The following is a 22090-nucleotide window of genomic DNA, read 5'->3' as shown; positions in this document are numbered from 1 at the left end:
GAACCCAACATATTTCCTTCTCATCCCCCAATACTAAGGCAGATGATTAAGGCCAAAATTGTCACCAGTGATCAATCTAAGGAACCTAACTTTTCCATGATGTAACTGGCTCCTATACCTCAATATAACTTCTGACAAATTAGTCCCCAGAAGTGAATGCAATGAAGCTAAGAACAGAAATGCCAGGTCACAGATACAACCCTTAGGAAGGAAACACATTTAACAGCCACCTGTGGAAGACTGGTTATTATCAGCAGCAAATACCATAAGGACTAGTTGGAAAACAGAAGAGAACACGCTTTTTAGAGCAAAAAATGAGAAGGACTGCAGGCAGAAACACATTCATCACACCCATACTCTTAAAATCTGGAAACTATGCAAGCAATTGAGGTTATAAGCCAAGCTAACATTTACTGCCTTTCAGCAGAGATCATTATCTGAGAGTTGTGCCAACCAGAAGCCATCTATTTGTGCTTAGCAGAATGCATAAACAGAGAGAACCTGGGCAAACATCTCCCCAACTGCTATTTGGCTTCATCATGTCACAGTTCTTTCAACAAACAACAGAGGAGAAAATGGCAGACTACTGAAAACAAGTCCAGCAAGCAACTGTGGAAAATAGCCACTTAATATGTCCAGAAACAGAGATGCTGTGAGTTTGTGGAGAATTCATGAAGCTGTTTCAGTAAAAATGTAGCTAACCCACTTGCTTATCCTGCACTAGGCTGGAGCAAGGCTTAACACTGAATGATGCCTGGGGTCAGGCAGAGGTGTCTCAGGCCAATGGTGTCTCAGTGAAGCACAGGAGTGCACCCTCAGCACCAGCCTCACTCCCCCTTATCCATGCACAACCAGCCTCTGCCACAAATCTGTTCCTCTGGGAAGATAATGATGTGAGGTTGTAAAGTGCTGACAGGTCAGGTGGCCTTCACTGCTCCCTCACCTGTGTGGAGGATGATACTGAATTATTAGGGATCTGTGTGCCTTTGTTGCAACCAATTCAGCCAAAGGTATCCAAAGATAATTAATATATTCAAAAATGCACCCACCAAAATGAAAATGAGAAAAAAGCTGCTTCTCCTCCAACTAGGACCACAGCAACTGGTAACCAATTATATCTGACTACAGTCATACCTCCACTTTTCCAAAAAGTCTAAAATTGATATTGAAATCCTCTGTTTTTTGAGTATGAGAACACAACCTTACTTAATAGAAAATGGGCTTGCTCCTCTCTTCCCTCCCCACAGCAGGGAAGACTCTTTGTTAAGATTTGCACCTCTGGCTGCATCAACAGTATAGCTGGGAACAGTTACGCATAGCGCTGTACACTCACATTTTGAGGACCTACTCCATTTATCACCAGCAATCTAACAAGAGTCAATGAGCTGCTGCTTCAATAAACTGCATTATTTGTGAATCTGGAATTGTAGAAGTTCTTATTGAACATAACCAGTCATAGTGCCTAACTGGTTAAAATCAGAAATTAAGCCAAGCTGCATCCAGGCCCTCTGATCTCCAAGGAATAGCTGGAACACAAGGAGGTTTATTTTCTACCAAATTTCATATGCTTATTGTAACAGCAAGTGACTGGTAAAATTAAATAGAACTTCCTTGTTAACAAGTGAAGACCAAAATTGCTGCATCCTCACAGACAGAGTTCAATTAGGAACTTTCAAGAGGAAAAAACCTTTCCCTTGACAGGTGGGTTACACTACTGGACTTCAAATTATCTCAGCTGACTTTTTTACTGTGGTTTGCAGACCTGCTTGTTTGCCACTCATCAACAGGTGTTAATTCAACTTCTAAAAATGGAGAAATAAAGAAAATCAGTGAATAAGGGGCCTGGAATTTTCTGACAGTCACAGCACAGATGGCTATAAATGGTAGTGAAGTTTACCAAAGACCAGTGAGACCCCAGGAGAGGGGGAAATAAAAAAAAAAAAAATCTGTCAACCTCATGGACTCTGCATGTGACCTGACCTGTGTCTGAAACAGTTATCATGAACAGATAGAGCAAGGAGGGACAGAACTGAATCCTGATGCTACATGGCATTTGGAAGGAAGCATGACAAAGCTATAATTCATATTCATGCATAACCTGTAAAATTTAAGAGTGATAAACTAAAAATCCCCAGTTTTATGTAATTGCTGTCCAACCCCATGAGTTTTCAAAATGTCCTTTTCGTCTTCATGAACTTAAGACATTGAGCTTTTTTCACATTATACAGTAACAATCAGAAACTCATTTTTATAGGAATAAATCTTTTTCAATCACTAATGTTATAATTGCAATTACTTCCTTTCATGCTTTGTGTTCTCATGCTCCTTTGTGCTCCTCAAACTGCTGTAGATTTGCACCACTTTTCTTCAAACCCTTCCACAGATTCTCTATGAGATTCTGTGAAATGTCTCCACAAAGCCCTCCAGCAAAGCATGAGTCACAGATCTGATCACACCAGCACTTCCACTGAACTCTAATAACCTTCATGTAGCACTCCTAGCTTTTGTAAATGCACTGGTTCTGTCTTATTTGTGCTCATTCATTTGTTGCCTCTTAAGACAGGAAATGGAAGAGAGAAAACCTCCCTCCTTTTGTGCCAAGAGAGATCCTGTCACAATTGCCTTGTAATCTATGGCAGAAGCCTCTTTCTTCTATTTCTATGAAGTGTAGGAATTTATGCCTAATGTTTTCTGCTTTTTTAAGATCCTTCACTTTTACCAAGAAAGAATTCATTACTCCAACCACTTCTGCCTAGTCTGCAATTTTTTAATATACTTTATCTCTTGACCTCCTTTGTTGTTACATCAACTTGATAAAACCTTTGCCTTCTCCAGTGTTGCTTAAACATTCGCTACATTAACAAATAAAGGATAAATGTACAGATAAAGGATAAAGGCAAAACACTGTACTTCTGAAGCTCATAGGAAAAAAATATAAAGCAAATGAAACAAACCACAGAGACTTCCAGAACTAGAACAATATAAATATTAAATAAAGTACAAATGACAACATTAGCTGGAACTCACCCTGCTTGTGGATTCACCATTCCTGGCGAGTTTTTATGAGCTGGTGACAATGTCTGAATTTTGCTCCCACTGGATCCAGAAGATAGTGCTTTACTTGAAGAGGCACCTTGCAGTTGAAAAGCAAGCATGAAAATATATGGAAATGTAAGATTTTGTTGCTGAAATGATACAATTTATTAGAAAAATTATTTGTAAAATTCAAAACAAGAGTTTTTTAAATCCAGAGATATGAGCCAGTATCAAGATAATAAAAAAAAAATGTTTTAAAAAATGTATAAAAAATATGTAATTGAGACACGGTATTTTATTCTATGAAAACATAGTGTATCTCAATTACTTTGCTCAGAAAAAAAGGGAAAGTCAAAGTATGCATGAACAGAACATGTTTGATATCTGATATATCTGAAATCCAAATAGACCACTGTTTGCATAATTACAGTATACACGCCTTGACTATGTATTTTCACCAGACAAATTTTCAGCAGACAATTAGTTACAGAATTAAGAATCAGATAAATTTCAGGTGAGAGATCAGTATTCAATACAATCATGCATTACTACACTGAATGATTTTTTACATTCAATTCAGAAAAAAAAACTGACCTGATAAATAAACCAGAATCCTAAGTGCTCGAGTCTTTTTAGATAGATGGCAATCAATGCCTCTTCCAAATTTACTTTCAGTGAGATTTTACAAACCACTATATCAAATAAACAATCAATTTTTACTGCATAGTTTGAGAACTACTATTTAGAAAGGACATGGAACAATTCATAACATTCATTTCATACCTACAACAGTTTTGCTAACACCACTTGGCTGTGGTAAGCGTGATGATGGCGATGGTGTTGATCCTGCAGAAGGCATCTTCTTAACTGGAGTAGGTTTGTACTGTAACAAAATACAACCTAGAAATTTAAGCAATTAAATCAAGCTATCTATATAACAAAACAGGTAGCTCTTTCAGGTACTGTGGGAGAACAGATGATAATAATACCATTTTCTGGTATGGGAACATGCAAATGGTTTCTGATAGCCCATTTTCTAATACTTACAGATTATACTAGTAGGAAACATTCTCTAACTTAGTGGTTTTGTTGTTCAACTGTATGCCTTTCTGCATTTTTTCTTTTCTACAGCTTTTATCAACTTTTTCCATAGCTGGAATAAAACTAAAATTAAGATTAAAAGTATCATCTCATGACCAATTTATTTAAAAGAGACTACTCAAAGGTAGAATTATTTTTGTCTTTCAAATCCAAATCTTATTTTCACCTTTGTGGTCTGGACCAGTCCCAGCACTGATTCAAAATGCTGTGTAATGCATCTGAATTCCTCTAAAGCCTATAATTAGCCACAATACTGCTGTCAGTTGTCCTGTAGTCAGGTATATTTGTTTGCCCCTTAAGCAAGTCTTGAATTGGATTTAGAAACTAGCATAACAGAAATTCAATTTCCTTTACAAAAACTGCATCTCTATTTCCACCTGTCTTTACCTGTCATTTGCACATTTCTCAATTACATTTATGACTAGTTTTGGCTTTGCAACTGCTGCCATATGTCATATGGATCTCTGCAGTTTAAGAAGGTAAAAGCCTTGTCCATGCTTAGTGTCAATATTTCAGTCAGTGTAAATAATAAAACTACAGAATAAGAGTTAATTGTTTTTAAAAGCAACACACTATTTAACAAGCTTGATTTGACACTGAATGCAAGTTACAAGTTCAGAAAAGCGTTATAGCTCACCTGTGTTCGAGTAGGAAGCTTCCCTTTGGTATCAGCTGCCAATTTCCCCTTATTAGTAATACGTGCAGCTTGCTCCTTGCAGAAATTGATGTGTCTGTCAGCTGCATTTTCATTAAATCTCCTCTGACAGTATGGACACTGAATATAATCTTAAAAACATAAAAATCTAACATTAATAATCGGTTTTAAAAATGCATGTTTGTAAAGTCTTTTAAAGACCAGCCTCTTCTCCAGGGGAAATTACGGGTTCTTGAATCTGAAAACAAAATACAAATTGCTAGGTAAAAGCATATTCTCATTTGATGAATAAGAGCATCTGAGGATTAGAAATAACCTAATCAAGATCAGAAACACTTTAAGAGATGCTATTCTGCAGAGAAGGTAGCCAAAGAAGTACAAGGATGTGGCAGAGAGATCAGATAGAAGTAAGTGGAGAAGAAGCTAAACAAACAATCAAAAATTTCTAAAATCACAAACAGTTCAGTTTGTCAAGATATAGGAATACACTAAAACCTTTCCCACACAAGCAGCAAAAGACAACAAATCTGTTTCCTCTGGCAATATTGAAAGAACTGAGAAATACTAACTGCAATATTGGAAGCGATCATCATAAAAAAAAATCAGAAATTCAACAAATAAAAAATAATGAGAAGAAAATCAGCCAAAATTAGAAGCTTTCTCTAGAGACATGCAAAAGAAAACAACTGGTGGCTGTGTTACTTTTACAAGAGTAATTTAGTCACATGGCAAACAGTATTACATACAGGAAATATTATTCTCACTGGGTTAAAAAAACAGAAAATATTAAAAGAGACATCATTTGTATGCTGGAAATACACACTTTAAAATACAGTGCCCTTGGAAAATGATATGTTTGGACTGCAGTTTCAGACAACTGGGTATTTCAGTGTCCAGAGATATTAATGCTGTATGCCCCAGATTAGAGCATTCAAAACCATGTAAGCATCAACTTAAAAAAAGCTTGACATCAGCACAGCTGGTTAAATTAGTGTGTTTCTAGGTCATTTTAGATACGTATTTAAGAAAATGAGATTAAATTCAACAGTCACTGCCTCCAAAATTACAATTAGATATTATAAAATCTAAAAGAAGTTTTGGATTACATGTCACTAGTCCAAATGCAGTCTGGCTTAAATACTTAAAATATTTATAAACATTTAAATATTTATAAACAATTTTGAGTAACTTAAATGGTGCAATAGCCCCCAAAACATGAACTGTGACCCAAGAAGAATGAGTTAAGCACAGACGAAGAACAGAGAAGTGACAGCATGGGAATCTCATGGGGTAACGACAACAATTTTTTATTTATTTATTTTACATATGCTCTGCTACTCAAACATGACTCAAACGGAACACTGAAAGATCAACTACTCCCTAAGAGACAGAAAGTCAGAAACAGAATTGTAATAGCTATGTAGTCAAACCAAAATTATACCAAAGAAAGTAAAAAAAAAAAAAAAAAAAAAAGTAGTTGTGAAAACGTGAAAACTCTTAGATAATATGCCATTTCTGGCTGGTGCAGACCTCAGTTCCCACAGAAAACTTTCAAAGCCACAAATTTATCAGACTAGAGAGGATGAATTTAAAGTAATTTCACAATTATAAGGTGCACCCTTTTGACTAAAATTTTGGTCCAAACTCAGAAGTGCGCCTTATAGTCCGGTGCGCCATATATACGGACAAAGTTTGGAAATTTGCCAACCCGGAAGGGAGAGCTGCGAGCCGCGGGGGGAGCCGGCAGGGCCACGGTCGGTGGGTGCAGACGGGGCCTCGGCCAGCAACCGCATGGGGGGAGTCGGCACCCAGAAGTGTACCTTATAGTCGTGAAATTACTGTATACTCTTAAGAATCAGGAATTGTATCTTCATCCTTTTGTAAAACACATAGTACCAGTCAGATACTTGGCTATCTGAAAGAACTGATCATACTGTCCAGAAGAACTTCTAGGATTTAATATAAGCTTTACAAAACAAAAACAAAAATAAGAGGGCAGTACACATATGCAGTCATGTCATGTTCGCAATCTTCCCACTCTCCTACATAAAAAGTGAAAAGGAGCATGAGTAGCTGCTCCTGTTCTATTTGTAAGAAGAATATCCACTGATCATTTTGTGCATGGTCTCTTCATTCCTGGCTTCCTCTTCCTAAGTCTTACCTGTTGCAGAAGGATGAAGTCAGGAGACTAAAACTACGCCAACTAGATATAGATATGCTATATAGATTATTAATGATTCTTTCCATGATCAAGCCTTACGATTCTTATCCACAGTATCTGCTATTGGCTTAAAGATGGCTTTTCAAGATTGTGAGCACAGAATGCTGTATAATACAGCCTCTTAGAGTAAATGCACAATTACAATCCTAACACTGGACTAATACATCTCCTGTAAAGAAACAGGGTAGGGAACACTTCACATCTTCACTAGACCACAGACAGGCAGAAGCAAACAGGTTTTTTCCCTATCTTTCTGAAAATAGCCATCCAGCTAATCAAATGGTTTAGCTCTTAGGACAAGAGGAAGAAATATATTCTTCAAACTACTATCATATCCCAGAAAATAAATGAAAAGTGCATTTCTTTCTCATTCACATCAGACTGCTTGAACACTTTACCCAGTCTCAGTTCGAAGGTATCCAAGGACTGCCATGCCCTTGCTAACATGTCACATACCCAAAACACAAGCATCCTCACAGCATGAGGCATAAAGGCATACACTGCATACCTGAAACAAAACGTGAATTCAGCAAGAAATGGGAGAGATTACATTTGAAGAACACAATGTAAATATGTTGTGGGTGTCAGCTAATCAAAAAGGAAGTCTGCTGTTTCTGAGCAGTTCCACTGTTGTGAGCACAAACAAGGTCCTGAAACAATTTGTTCAGCCTATGGTTTACAAGACAGTAGCAAGCTACAGATAAGGCCCCAGCTATCTTTCCACACATTAAAAACAAAGTTATTGAAAGCTCCACAGGATGTGAGCCAGTCAGACCCTAAGTCACAGCCCAGTATCTGCACAGGGATAATAAGACATCTTCAAGAACTTGTGAATGCTGTATTCCAACAAATTCCTTTTCAATTCAAATTTCTACACATTAATTTAAAGAAAAGTTCTCTAAGGAACTTGTCTGTTTCACATACCAGGGTCATATGATGGTGGAGGTGGTGGAGGGAGTTTTCCATCTTTCAGATTAAGTCCTTTGGCTGCTCGTATAGTTGCTATAAATTCCTCATGCTTTCGTCTCCAGTTAGAAGGTTTTTTGGGTGGTTCTGGCTAACAGGCAAAAAAGAAAGCTTTGTATATTTGAAGTTTTTACTTGAAGCTAAGTATGCACCCTATTTTAGTACATAACATCATAGTTAGATCTCTCCCATATCTTAGTTGATCTAACTGGCACAAACTGCCAACAGAAATAAGTTTTACTAAAATGCATATACAGTATGCCTAAAATGTTCATATTCTGAGGAAATTATAACACACCCGTGGCTTAAGAGGTTTAACTGTGGGAATGTCAGTTCCTTCTGCTCTCTGTCGGCTGGAATCAAATGTCTTCCTTTTCTTGGAAGAAGTTTTTTGGCAAATGGGTCCATGCTTTTTCTAGGAAGCAAAATAAAAGGAGAATAGAGAACTTAGTTTTGTAAACAGAACTTATTAACACATTATTTCCCTCTTTTTTGATATAAAAATAGCAAAAAAAAGCTCTTGATGAATAAGCTCAGACTGTTTTCACTCACACATTTATGCCAGCCACTACTTTTAAAACAGAACTACAGGAATTTACAGATGTGTATACAGAGTCACAAAAACACAGGTAATAATGAAGAAGTAGAAGGCATTTATTTTTGCTCCCTGCACATAAAAAATTGATAATACATAGGCAGCCTTTTCATTAAGTGACAAAACAAATCAAAGGTGTCTGAAATTCATATTCACATTTAAGGACAGACTGATTTCTATAAACACTGGAGAAGAGAGTTTTGGAGATGGCTAACAAAACACTTCATTTACTAGCTGAAACCTAGAACTGCAGAAGATAAGGATTGACTCTGTAACCTTAGAAAAGATGCTTTTAGAGGCAAGTATTCCAGAAAATGATGGGATATTAAAATAAAATTAAACCCCTTCTAAGGAGCTTCAAACCTGAGACAACTGGAATCAGTAATTACTTGGGAGGGAAAAAAAACCAACACCAAAACCCCTACCAAAACAAAGCACTTCATTCTATTTTATTTAGCCATACCGAGCACTGCTTAAATTTCATATCAGCTTATCAAATCTAAAAGCCAGCAGTGCTCACATCACTTACCAGAGCTGCTGGAAAGAAAGTTCTTCCACAAATCTTACATGGCAACAGATCTCCAGTTTGCACTGTAACCTCACCTTAAAAAGAATTTAAGAAAATTCGATTAAATTAATGACAAAACATTATTTCAAAAATGCTAACCTCATATATACTTAGCCATAATAACAGTTGTTACTGTAAAAGTATACATCCTTTGACTTGTGCAGAGACTATGCAGATGAGAAAGGCAAAAAATACACCAAAGTCCTTAGGTACTTTTGGAAGCTGTCAGGCCCAGCAACATGTCACCAGCAACTCTGTTTATTTATAATACATAACTCCACTCCCTTAAAAGGATGCATATCAATATGCAAATAAAAAATCCCCTGTAAGTCCCAATGACAACTCAAATACATAGCAAGAATAAAGCTATTTAGTGGCTATTTCTGCATCTTTGGAAGAGATCAAATTTAGTAACAAATATAGAAAAGACACATTCCATCATTCATTTTGCTCTACTGAGTTAAACTATTCCACTTTCTCTTGTAAAGAAAGTAGTCTTGAATGCTATTTTCGCTATTTTCACTATTTAATTCAGATTATTACTGATAGTTTACAGAAGTATTTCTGATGATGCCACTCAAGCATTGGTAACAAAAATGTGAATAGCACATCTGACATAGAGCAGATCCACAGAACCAGACAAAAGACTAACAAGTCAAAGTATCAAGGCCTATGCAAGCAAATATATTTATACAGCAGGCATTATGCAACAGAGTCACAGCAGAGACTAAAAGCTCCAAGGTTTCCCAATAAAAGGTATCTATTATATCTAGAACCATACCGGAGAATACAGGAATATTTTTATATCACATATACATCAAGAAAGAGGCAGAAAATTTGGATTATGTTTGAGACTTACTAGTAGCTTTCTCAACTTGACTGTTGCAGACAACACAACTACCTTTATTTATACCACATTAAAATAAAAACACTTGGAACTGACTTGTATTTTAAGCAAAGCAGCATCTTAAACTAACAAAGTTATCAACATAGTAATGGCCAATGATTTGATCAGTTTTTGTTCCCACTTTCCCAAGTGGAAAATTGTTTTCCATCTAAACATACACACTTGCTAACTAAGTGTATGACCAGTCTTAAACAAATTACTAATTTAATTAAATACTTCAAACAAATACAAGCAAACAAACACAGATTCAGGCAGCCATGGTTCCCACCGAAAACATTTTTTACCCAAAGGCAAAGATTAAAACTGAGTGACATCTCTATTACCAATTACCAATAAGCAGTTATTGCCTATTTCTGATTTTTTCAATTACTTGAAGCATTATATAACTGCATACAATGTCTGAGTTGTACGAACATACTATGGAGCACAGTGCATTTTAAGACTCATAAATCACACATAAAGTGCAGTTGAAAACATTTAGTTCACACCTTTAATTTATATACTGTTTCTATGTACGGTAATTTCATGGCTATAAGGCGCACCCTTTTGACTAAAATTTTCCCCCGAACCTGGAAATGCGCCTTATAGTCCGGTGCGCCTTATATGATGTACAAAGCTGTGACATTTGCCACCCCGGAAGTGTGAGCTGCAATGGGGGGGCGGTGCCGTGGGAGCGCTGAGTCGCGAGGGGGGGCAGGAGCGGGCGGCCGCAGCTGGCAGGAGCCGCACGGGGAGGGAGGGAGCTGCTGCCAGCTCTGGCCCGGGCATGGGGGGAGCGAAGAGCCGCCGGGTGCCGCCCGCTCCGTACCACGGCTGCTCCGAGCGGCGCCCGCTCCGCACCGCGGCAAGCACCGTCCGCTCCATAGCGCAGCCGCTCCGAGTGGCGCCCGCTCTGAGCCTCGCCAGCTGGCACCTGGGGCGGGCGGGAGTGCCGGGGCCCGCACACGGGGAGGGCGCTTGGGACTGCATTTAAAGGTTACCCCAATCTGTGAAAAATGTTTCCAATTTGAGCACATGTCAGTAAACTCCGCGATCGCGGGATTCCGTTACTAATTCGTTACTTTGTTGAGCACGGCACGGATCTTCGTGGCAAAAAAAAGGTGCGCCTTATAGTCCGGTGTGCCTTATATGATCTACAAAGTTGCGAATTTTGTCGACTCCCGGGGGGTGCGCCTTATAGTCTGGTGCGCCTTATGGTCATGAAATTACAGTAGATATGAATAAGCCTGTCCTTGCCACAGCACAGCAGGTCTGCACTAACAGCAACCAAGCCTTACAAATGAAAGTCATATTCAAACTTCCTTTTGTGCCACATAAATATCTGTACATATAGGTGAACACAAATAGGAGAAGTAGGAAAAATGCAAAACATGAAGATGAATCTTGGTTTTCTTCTATTCTTATATTTGAATTATACTTGTATGCTCTGAAGAAATTGTTTACTAGGAATTTGTTTTTCAACTGTTTTTAACTCGTTTTTATCAAACTCTTCTTTCAAAAAATCATGTCCGAAAATTTTTCCATGTGTCTGCTTTCTTAAATCCATGTCTGAGCACATGAACACTGGTGCAAAGATTAGATAGCTGGGAAACTGTCCTCACCACTGATCTGAAGGGTAAGCAGCAATGGTTGTAACCTTTTCTCAATTACTCCACTCAAAGATATGCACAGATTTTTTTTTGTTTATCTCATGACTTCATTCTTCAGAGTCCCTAGCATTCTTCATAATGATAACCTACATCTCTCCAAACTCACTTCTGCTAAAGAGTGAGAGTTCAACTTCTTTTTAAGATATCATTCTAATATAACCCTCAGCTTTGCAGAAACAAGTGAGAGAGGCACTTCCCAAAAATATGAAACAATACTGTTGTCTTCAATAAATTAACAGAAATAAATCAGAATTAGTGATCTTGACATAAGGTATAAAATATATGATCAAGAATTTGGATGAGAATTCTTTCAAATACCTGCCATAGTAAAAGAAGCTAGTTTTCTTCTGTGTTCACTGAAGTCTAGAATTTGAGCTGGTGTTAAAATTCCACATTAAAAGAAGCAGACTTGATAGCTGCTCACCTGAATGAGCAGTATTTACATAGGACATACCAAGGCATAAGGAATGCCAATTACCACTTAGTGCAGCTACAGTTACAGAGCTGCATTTCCTTACAGAATTCCCACCCTCCCCTGGTGCTGGCAGGTAATCACATCTGCCTAGAGCTATTTCTACTGCCAATACGTCCTGTGTAACAGAAATCACTGACCCAAAGCACATAAGGAAGTTATTTTTAAAAATGAAAGTTCCTGAAGTTTTGTTGAAAATGGGAAGCCAAGTGACCTTTATATTTGCACACCTACCCTTTCAGCTTAATTCCTTTGTGATGTTCCTCACTTTTAAAGTCAAAAAACAAACAAAAAAAAAACAAAACCAAAAAAACAAACCCAAAATTAAACAAACCAAAACCACAAAGCTGCAACATTTCTTTCTAGGAGTTCAATAATCTCCCCTTACAGAAGGGTTACCAATGTTATACACGTGAAATCTGATAATATAAAAGTAAGACATGGGAATAAAATTGTGAAAGTTGCAATTGAGTTAGTTTTGACTTTGTTTTGTTTATTTTTTAAAAAGACACTTGTGTGATATCTATTGCAATACTTTTCCAGCAAAAAGTTAACCAAAATGTTTTTTAATTTGGGATGCACTGCGGGGAGGAGGTTAAAAAAAAAAAGGAACACTCAAATCAGGAAGATAGGAGGATATACTTGACAAATTTGTCTGAGAATAGAAATTGGTAGTAAGATAGTGTCACGGCAATTTTCTTCAGTCTGTAAATTTAGCAACAATGCATGACTTCTTTTAAAAATCATTTTGGTTATACAGCCACAGAAAACCCAAGATCCAGCAGCTACACTTCTTTCCCTTTTTACCAACTTTAATACCACCAATTTTTTTGATCAACATACCAGCAGTTTAGATGCTTGTATTAAACATGAATGAATGCAGTTAACTTAGAGAAGGACTGAAATAATTATTACTGCTTGTCCAATCAAAACACATCTAGAGAAAAGATAAATATGACCAAAATTGTTATGTGAATACCACAGAAGTGGTATTTCAGTGCAAGTGATGCCAGAATTATGATACAGAGCTTTATATCCTTTATTCTACTGTCTCCCTGAGACCAGGTCTCAGATAAAAAACACAGTGCACAACCTAGTATGATGCTGGGTTAACGAGATTGGAAGTTTATTAGCAGGACTACAATAATCTTATCATTCATGTTTGTAAACTGCCCACTTCAGGGCTCTTCCTCCTCCAGCTACTTCCAAATCACTGAGTCTGTATCTACACAAGTTATTACACACATTCCTTCTGAGTATGGTAACAGTCTAGTTGCCTATACCTCCTGATCTTGAAGTTAAGCATTTAGTTGTAAAGTCTGAGTGGACCACTAAGTCTGACAGTACAGCTGTACAGTCTCCAGATGTATCATGGTGCTTTCACTATTATAGGTAAGTTTAGACTTCCTAGAAACCTAGATTTCAAGGGAACAACTTCTTTCTTTCTCTCCTCTCATATTTAGATACTACAATTGATTTACAGCAGAAAGGACAAGCTGCCAGTTCTCTGTTTATCCTTCTCAGTACAATGTGTGAACCCATCAATACATATAAGTTTGATCTGACACAGTCACAGCCATAGCACTTGTTCTTGCTGTCATGTTTACAGATAAAGCAGTTGTGTAAATAAACTTTACACCTAGAGGGAGTAGAAGCCTCCAGTATTGCTGAATAACCGAAGTTTTGTTACACTTTTCTCTTTTGGAGAGCTCTATAAACCCAATTAGGTGGGTGCATTTAGATACAAATTGCAGAAACAAGACTACACTTTGTAACAGAATTTCATCATGTTGTAAAATCTGATTGCCTTCAAAATCTTTTATTTATCTACAGCAAAGACAGTACTGTGATAATCAGAATCATCGAGCCTCTCTGAATTCAAACGTGCAGAAACACCCTGGTACGATTCCTTGCCTTGGGGTTAGGTACCTATTTGAAGCCAGCAAGTAATCTGCAAGTGTTGAAGTTTACACTAGAAGAGCACTTTCCACATTCTACTGCAAAACTGTATTTATCAATTTTAGCATAACTCCATTCTCATATCCAAAAGCAAGGTATTTGTCACTTAAAAGTTCCACATATTTATGGTAAAATTAAAAAAATGCTGTTTATTCCCCACATTAGTTAGAATCTGTATCATTAAGTCACAGCACATGGTTCTTTGAGGACTGCCCAGTCTCTAATATGTCAAATAATCAATAATGACTGGGTTATATTTTTTTGACACTACACACTAATTAACTAACTACACAACACACTAACTAACCATAGCCTAGCCAACAGCAAATACTACAAGAAAGAGCCACCTAAAAATTATACCAATGCAGTGACACAAGTACGGAACACTTCACAGAATCATAGAATGGTTTGGGTTGGAAGGGGACCTTGAAGATCGTCTAGTTCCAACCTCGCCTCCTGTGGGTAGGAACACCTTCAACTAGACCAGGTTGCACAGCCTTTGAACATTTCTTTAGAGCATTAAATTTTTTTTAAATTAGACCATTAATTTTTTAAAAGCAGTTTTGAAGATAATTAAATAACACTGTGAAAATATGAATGTACCAAAGTAGGAAAAAAGTATTCCAATAATGACTGAAGTTATGCAAATTTGCATTTTTTGTCAAAAGGAAATGAAAATGCAAGTAAGGTGAATACATTGACTGTAATTCTTAACAAGCAGTACTTGCCATACTCCACTCAAGTCTGCTTGATAAATGATGATGTGCATGTTTTACCCCACCAAACACACCCCTTCTCACCTGTGCTATTCTGCAGCTCGCAGGAAAGGAAGAGGGAATAATAGAAAGCTCTGTCTCTTAGTATTCAACCATTCATATACTTTGATATTTTTAATCAGTTAAGTTTTCACAATTGTCTAACAAATAGCAGATTAATCTACTTTTATCTATCTACTCCCAATTTTATAGGAAAACCTCATGGATTCTCCTGTACTCTTGTGTTGACAATCTTGTATAAACCTGTCACTTCTGCTTCCAAAAGATAACACAAAGCATTGTAGCAACCATTCCTTCAAGCTGAAAAGACTTTCATAGTACCTCTGCACATTTTTATATCAGTTTTTCAGTCTGACAATGAAAATGCATTATATTCGTCAAAAACCCTGTTATTGCACTGAACATGAATGAGTCTGATGACGGAGAATTTCGTTTGCATTCCTTGAAAATAACACATCAAGGCGACACCCAATGCCTCCAAGTGACAGCCTGGAGGAGGATTCTATATAGGTTTTTTGGTGACAGAAATGAATTCCATGCAGTCAAGAATGACTGTAAAAGAAGCACATACAATTCACATCATGGTGTACTCCCCTTTACTACAACTGTCTGTCCTTCTTTGCTTCCTTCCTCATATGAGGCGTAACTTTTAATGTGAAAATGTGCCAGTCACATTACACATCCTTAAAAATAACCAGCTTTCTATGGCCATACGTCATGGGACTTTTGCAAGCAGATCCCTAAAGTCACAGCCTGCTCTCCTGAACTCTGGAGATGAGGTTCTGCTATTTACCCAGGTCCCTCCTCTCAAGATCCTGAATTCAAGCATTCCACAGTCACTGGAGGAAAGGCTGCCCCTGTCCTTTACATCTCACATGTCTGTCCTTATGAAGTACTGCGGGACTGCCTCCCCTTGTCATCTGCTTGATCACCTGGGTCAGGAATTTGCCATCAGTGCATAGCAGAAGCCTCCTAGCTGCTCGGACCTTGCTGATTTGTCCCTCCAGCAAATTAAAGAATCTTCAGAGGTTAAAGTCTCTCATGAGGACCAAGGCGTGTGAATACATACGACCTTCCCATTATGAAGGAAACCTCATATTTTTCCTGATCAAGTGGCTTTTAGCAGACAGTCATAACAGCTTTTCCCACACTGGTCTGCCTGCTAACCCTGATTCATACCCCCCCAGGTGGTTCTACAGCAAAGTTCCATTGCATTCTCACTGCTCTCCCACATAAAGGGCAACTTCCCCCCCTTGCCATCCAGCTGGTTCTTCCTGAAGAGCCTGTACTCATCCACCAGAGCACTGCAGTCCTGTGAGCTGTCCTACCACCTACACATGATCCCAACTAGATTCTAGCCCTGCAAGAGAGTGCAGACCTCTAACTCATCCCATTTGTTCCCATACTGAGTACAGGCATTTTAGCGAGTTAGTCATGACAGTCATCCAGAAAAATCTGTTAAACCTTCCCCTGCAAAGCCTATGGAAATGCAACTAAACCAAAGGCGAACAAGCAGCACGATTTGATCAATCTGAATTCCAGATCCATCATCTGGCCTTCTGTTAACAAGCTTTTAAGATCAACTATAAGCAAAACTATGCAAATGTTACACAGTTCTGCTTTGGCATCATACGCACACTGTTCTCCTGTATTAGGCTGCAGGCACTGTGATGACTCTGAGGGCAGTCAGGCAAAGACTTCCCTTCTCAAACCAGCCTCAAACCAAGACTGGTTTGCAATAGCAATCCCCAAAGCAAATCTGGGCTCATGCACTCTACAAGTGTAATTGGACAGAGCAATCCTTACCTAAGTCGGTTTGCTTATAAGAATTTTAACTAGCACAAAATAATGTGTTTAAAAAACTGATAATAAACTTAATTTATAATATATTGATTCCTAGTTTGCCCCTCCCTCAGGATTTCTTTACAAAGTAAGCCCAATCCTCAGCTGTTCCAGTCAAGTGCTTACCATGCTCCTGAAACCAGGTTTCACTGAAATACAGCACCTGCTTTTGATGACAACCACACCATGTTGTGTAAAACATGTTCATCTTTCCAACTATATTCAACCAAGTGAAATCAATTAGTAGATCAATCTAGCTTTTGCAATTTAAGTTAAAAATGCAAGAAATCTAAAAAAAACTAGAGAAAAGGGTATAAAATCTATTAGGTCTAAGACACTAAATAAACGAATCTGAAACATTCAAATTCCTGTCTATATACATTCCTGTCTAGTTCCTCTCCTTTAAAGGAGAAAGATATTCTGGTAGTGCACTTCCCCATAGCATATCAACCTAAACTCAGCTTTTGGCAATTTCCCATAAATAAAATAACCATTAATTTAAAAAAAGATTAAAAATTGATGGCTTAAAAAAGAGTAAATACACTGACCAATTATAGAGTGTTAAATGTCAAACTGAGATCACTTAACAGAGGTGCAAGTAAGCCCAGTGAAGCATCAGCTCAGTGCAAAGACACATTTACCATTGTGTTTTAAGGGCTACCAGAGACAAATAACTTATTAAAAATTATATACATTAATATTAGCTTTGCATTTCAATCTTTATTAGTTTCCAAATTGCTGATTTAAGAACAGTGTACAATAAAATGAATTCTTTCTTCTGTTGGACAAAAGATACACCTATTAAAAAAATAAAAGCTGAAGTCAAATTAAGCTGAAGAAAATGGCTGCCAAAGTAAGGAAGCTGCTGAATGGATCCAGTGAGGCAATACAAAGATCAACTCTAAAAGAATAAGAACACTCACATTAATATTAGTTTTGTTTTATAACCCAAAAATTTTCTACACAATTAGGGAAAAAAACTAAGATTGGGCATTCAGAAATTCTGTCAAAGCAAGAATAAGCACTTGTTCCCAAGAGTCACATTACTAACATAAAACCCAAAGGAGAGATCTTGGGCTATTAAGGGTGGAGCAGAGCATCTCAGACATTCCCCACGCCAGGGAAGGGTCCAGGCACAAATGCTGCGACAGCACAGAGCTCAGCTCTCAGCAGAAGATGCTGTACAGAGACCTCGAGGACACACCCAGACTGCTCAGAGCCTAGTCCCTACGCAGATCTGCATGGGAAAGCTCTGGGTTTGACACTGCAGGCTCTTTCCTGAGCCAGAAGCCACCAGCCCTTCCAACCACAACCAGCCTTCCCTGGCTGCTCCAGCGTGGGGCTGGGCAAGTGCTGACATTACCTACCACAGAGAGCTGGACTTTTGCCCTCGGACACAGCTGCCCCTCTGCCCCTTATTCCTTAGGCTGGGATGGGCTGTGAACAAGTGTGGGAAGCGGAATTTAGTTGGCTCAAGCAGCTGTTGTCGGCACCCTCCCAGAAAAAACAACAGACTGGAGAGAAGCCGATCAAACAACACCATTGAACTGCTCTGGCTTAAATGAAGTCAGGAATTCAGTGCTTGGCTCCATCTCGCTCAAGCAAAACAGAGAGCGACAAACATGCCAGTGTGACAGTTTTTTCCTTGACATCCAGCAGTGAAAGCAACAAGAATATGTCAATCCATCAAAAACGGTCCTGAGATTCAATGGAGAACTACTCATGAATGGATTTTTAAGCTCGCCTTAGGGATCACCACATTGTCAGACAGAGCCAGTCTATTGCTCTGTTTTCATGAGTAAATTAAATGAAAATTGAAAAACAGCTAAACGGCACACAAGCTGCAAAGTAACAAATGCTGAGCTAGCAACTTCAGACTTAATATCAGATTTGTCACCTCTAAGTGCACAAGTGTGCACTCATTACTTTTACAAAACTTTCAAGGTACAAATTTGACTCAATCTAGTAATATAACAATACTGATAAAAAAACAACCTAATAGAGAAGTAGCCTTAAGGAACCAACCAAAGTACATTTTAGAAGGAACTTTTAAGTGACATAGAAACTTACTTTGCCATTTCACAGAACATTTAAATTTGCATATAGTGAGAAAATGCAATTGCAACACTGAAAATATTATTTAGGTTTTTAAATGTCATTAATGCAGTTCCACATGCCAAGTATTACACATTCACCTCTTCACTTTTTGGAAAAGATCATTATAAACTGGGTAGAGTTCTTCCTTATTAATAGCATGCTTACATAAACCAAAGTAAAACAAACATCTTTCATCTATAATGCTGATCTTCAGCAAAGCAAAAGCACCAGCCTCTGAGGCTGGAAAGTCCAGGACAAGCATTTTGAGCCTGAGGGGGACTTCCACTGTCACAGACATGCCAAGAGTCTGCTGTCAACAGATAAAGTCCTGCCCTTGCCCATAACCACGACCCTCGCACACACAGCTGCCAAGCACCTACTGCACCAGCCAACTCTGGGAAATGATTTTACTAAGCACTAATATAATGAGGCAGCAGGCTGAGCCAGACTTCAGATGCGGCCTTACTTCTATGTCAGATGGGTATGACTGTGCAATTGCACATCTAAACATAAACTTAATCAAATTATGGCAACCAGCAATGCTCTTCTGAGTTGCCAATGGAGCAATGACTGAATAAAAGCATAATACCCAATTAAATAATTTAGTTTTATTAATATAATTGGCTTTGCCTACATTTTTTTCTGTCCAAGGACAACCATTCTACAAAAACTTAATCTGAGCCTAAGCTAATATGCACAGAGACAGCCTAAACTGAAAAATTGTAAATAAAAGCAAACCCACTTGCTTCAAATGTTTTGAAGCAGAAAGCGAAGTATTTTATTTTGTGGTGGTTTTTAAAAAATAAAAACATGGCACAAAATGACCCATAAAAATGCAGAGAACTGATCTTCAGTTTTAAAAACTTCTGCATTCAAGGGCACCAGATAACAGTGTGAGATATGAGTGCTCACAAGGCAAGGGCAACTGGAGTTTTAGACATTACTTATTCCCTGTGCTATTCTGAAATTAATCTCAAGCATTCAGAAGAATCATTTCACATGATTGAAAAAATGCTTTGACAAGCTCTAGCTTTTGAAAGTACTCTCAAGAAAAGATTCAGTAGAACATGAGATTTCACCTATGATTTAGCAGTCCACTCCCAGTACCTTCTGAAACACAAACAAAATATAAACATTTCCAACGAAGTCAGAAAGCGGACAAATCTTATGAAGAAAATCACAAGATTTTTTCAGGACTCTGCTGTTATCTGTAGACATACTTTTCTCCTACCCCCATAATTAAGGTTCTAGAGCTTATACAACACAGCAAGCACAGCTGGCCTTGGTAAACAAGCGAACAGCGAAATCAATTGATAGATGCATTGCCGATGATGCACAGTCTCAAATGCAGTCAAATGAATAGCTTACTCAAAATGAAGGCAAGCTCTCCCCCTCTGGAGAGGTAACATACCATTGTCCTGAGAGCTGGAATGCCTGATAAGGCATTATTTGATAAACACTGGAAAACAGCCTTCAAATTTCAAAGGCATTAACAATCAGCAAAGAATCCTGAGTGCATCAAAGAAATCTCTTGCGGTTTTAATGCCAAGTTGTGTCCAAATTTAGTCTTGATAAAGTCACTAAGCTCAAGAACAGAGTGTGATTACTGTAAAATCTACTAGAAACAGAATACAGGTATACTGTGAAAATTACTGCAGTTCTCCAACTGTTGCAGAAGGGATAAAGAACAAAGGCTAGTTTGTGCTTACTCCTGTTTAAGCACTCAGTTACCTCTAGAGAAGTAGAGCATGGAAGATTTAATGACTGTGTTGTATAGTTTCTCAAACAGGTCTATATTTTTTCAAGTAGTATGGTCAAAGCAGCTTGCAAAACACAGTAATGACAGGCCTACAGAACCACTCCGATTGCGAGCTGTAACTTCATGAATTCCATGCCGATATCTATGTTATGATGGATAACACCATCGATGCAAACGATGCTCTCATTTCGGAAAGCATGAACGTTTTCATTAATTCAACCGGCACAGCATTAAGTTGAAAATACCCTGTCAGCAAATTCATACCTAGTTTTCTTCACCGCACTGAACATTTCCCTAGCACGATAAGCGGATCTCAACACCCACTTTAGCCATCTGTTAGCAAAAAGAAAAGAAGGGCTCCTGGCAAGGAGGGCCCGCGCGCTGCGCCGCACCCCGCCCGCAGGGGCCCGGCGAGCGGGCTCGGAGCGCGGCCGCCGCAGGGAGGGGCCGGCGGGCCGGAGCGGAGCCGAGCAGCGCCCGAGACAAAGCGCGGGGAGCCCGGTCCGGCCGGCACCGCGGGCTCCGCTGCCTCCCGCCTCTGCCCCGCCGCCCCCCAGCACTCCCAGCCGCGGGGGCTCCGCGAACGGGGAAGGCGGTGCCCGGGCCCCGCTCCCACCGCCCGAGCACGCCCCAGCCGCGATACAAAGGACCCGACTCAGTCCGGGCGCCCGCCGGCTGCCCCGGCCCCGCCGCTGCCGCTCACCTTCCAGCCCCTCCATGGCGTGCCCCGACCGCCGGCTCGGGCTGGGCTGGGTTTCCGACCGCCGCTGCCGTGGCAACGCCGCCACCTCCCGGCCCGCCAACAACCGGCGCTCCCATTGGCCGGGCGGGCGGCGGCCACAGCCCCGGGGGGGCGGGAGAGCGGCCTCTGCCCCGGCCCCCGCCCGGCACCGCTCACCCCGCCCCGCTCCGCCCTGCCCGGCACCGGCACCGCACACCCCGCCCCGCTCCGCCCGGCACGGCACGGGCACCACACACCCCGCTCCGCCCCACCCGGCACTGCACACCCCGCTCCGCCCGGCACGGCACGGGCATCGCACACCCGGCACCGCACACCCCGCTCCGCCCCGCCCGGCACTGCACACCCCGCTCCGCCCGGCACTGGCACCGCACACCCCGCTCCGCCCGGCACGGGCACCACACACCCCGCTTCGCCCCGCCCGGCACCGCACACTCCGCTCCGCTCCGCCCCGCCCGGCACCGCACACTCCGCTCCGCTCCGCAGGACCCGGGCGGTGTCACCCTCCCCTGAGGCTGGGTCCTCCCAAAGGAGCAGACACCTGGGCTGGGCATCTCCCTGCAAAATCAGGCCTGTTCTGACTCAGGTGCGATCAGATGCTTCAGGTCCTGAAGCCCATACGTTGAGGTTATGCTTTGGTCAGGGTCTCCCTCCAAGAGCAGCGCTTGTACGTGAAACACAGGATCACAGAATCGTTAGGGTTGGAAGGGACCTCTGGGGACCGTGCAGCCCAAACCCCCTTCAAGGC

At 40.0% G+C, this 22090-nt stretch overlaps 1 protein-coding gene across 1 annotated transcript in view; it reads right to left on the bottom strand.

Moving 5' to 3' along the window:
- Positions 1-21408, bottom strand: part of ZC2HC1A (zinc finger C2HC-type containing 1A) — a 35699-nt gene extending 14291 nt beyond the window's left edge. The window contains exons 1-7 of the mRNA XM_033066965.1: positions 21307-21408; positions 9104-9177; positions 8278-8394; positions 7938-8070; positions 4775-4923; positions 3820-3919; positions 3028-3133 (exon numbers count right to left, since the gene is read on the bottom strand). Coding sequence (XP_032922856.1) covers positions 3028-3133; positions 3820-3919; positions 4775-4923; positions 7938-8070; positions 8278-8394; positions 9104-9177; positions 21307-21322 — 695 coding nt within the window. The 5' untranslated portion in view covers positions 21323-21408. The remainder of the gene's footprint in view (positions 1-3027; positions 3134-3819; positions 3920-4774; positions 4924-7937; positions 8071-8277; positions 8395-9103; positions 9178-21306) is intronic.
- Positions 21409-22090: the final 682 nt, after the last annotated feature.

Source organism: Catharus ustulatus, chromosome 1 (genome assembly GCF_009819885.2).
Source record: "Catharus ustulatus isolate bCatUst1 chromosome 1, bCatUst1.pri.v2, whole genome shotgun sequence".
NCBI classification, from domain to species: Eukaryota; Metazoa; Chordata; class Aves; order Passeriformes; family Turdidae; genus Catharus; species Catharus ustulatus.
Note: the sequence above shows the minus strand (reverse complement) of the source record. Positions and strands in the feature narration are given on the sequence as shown.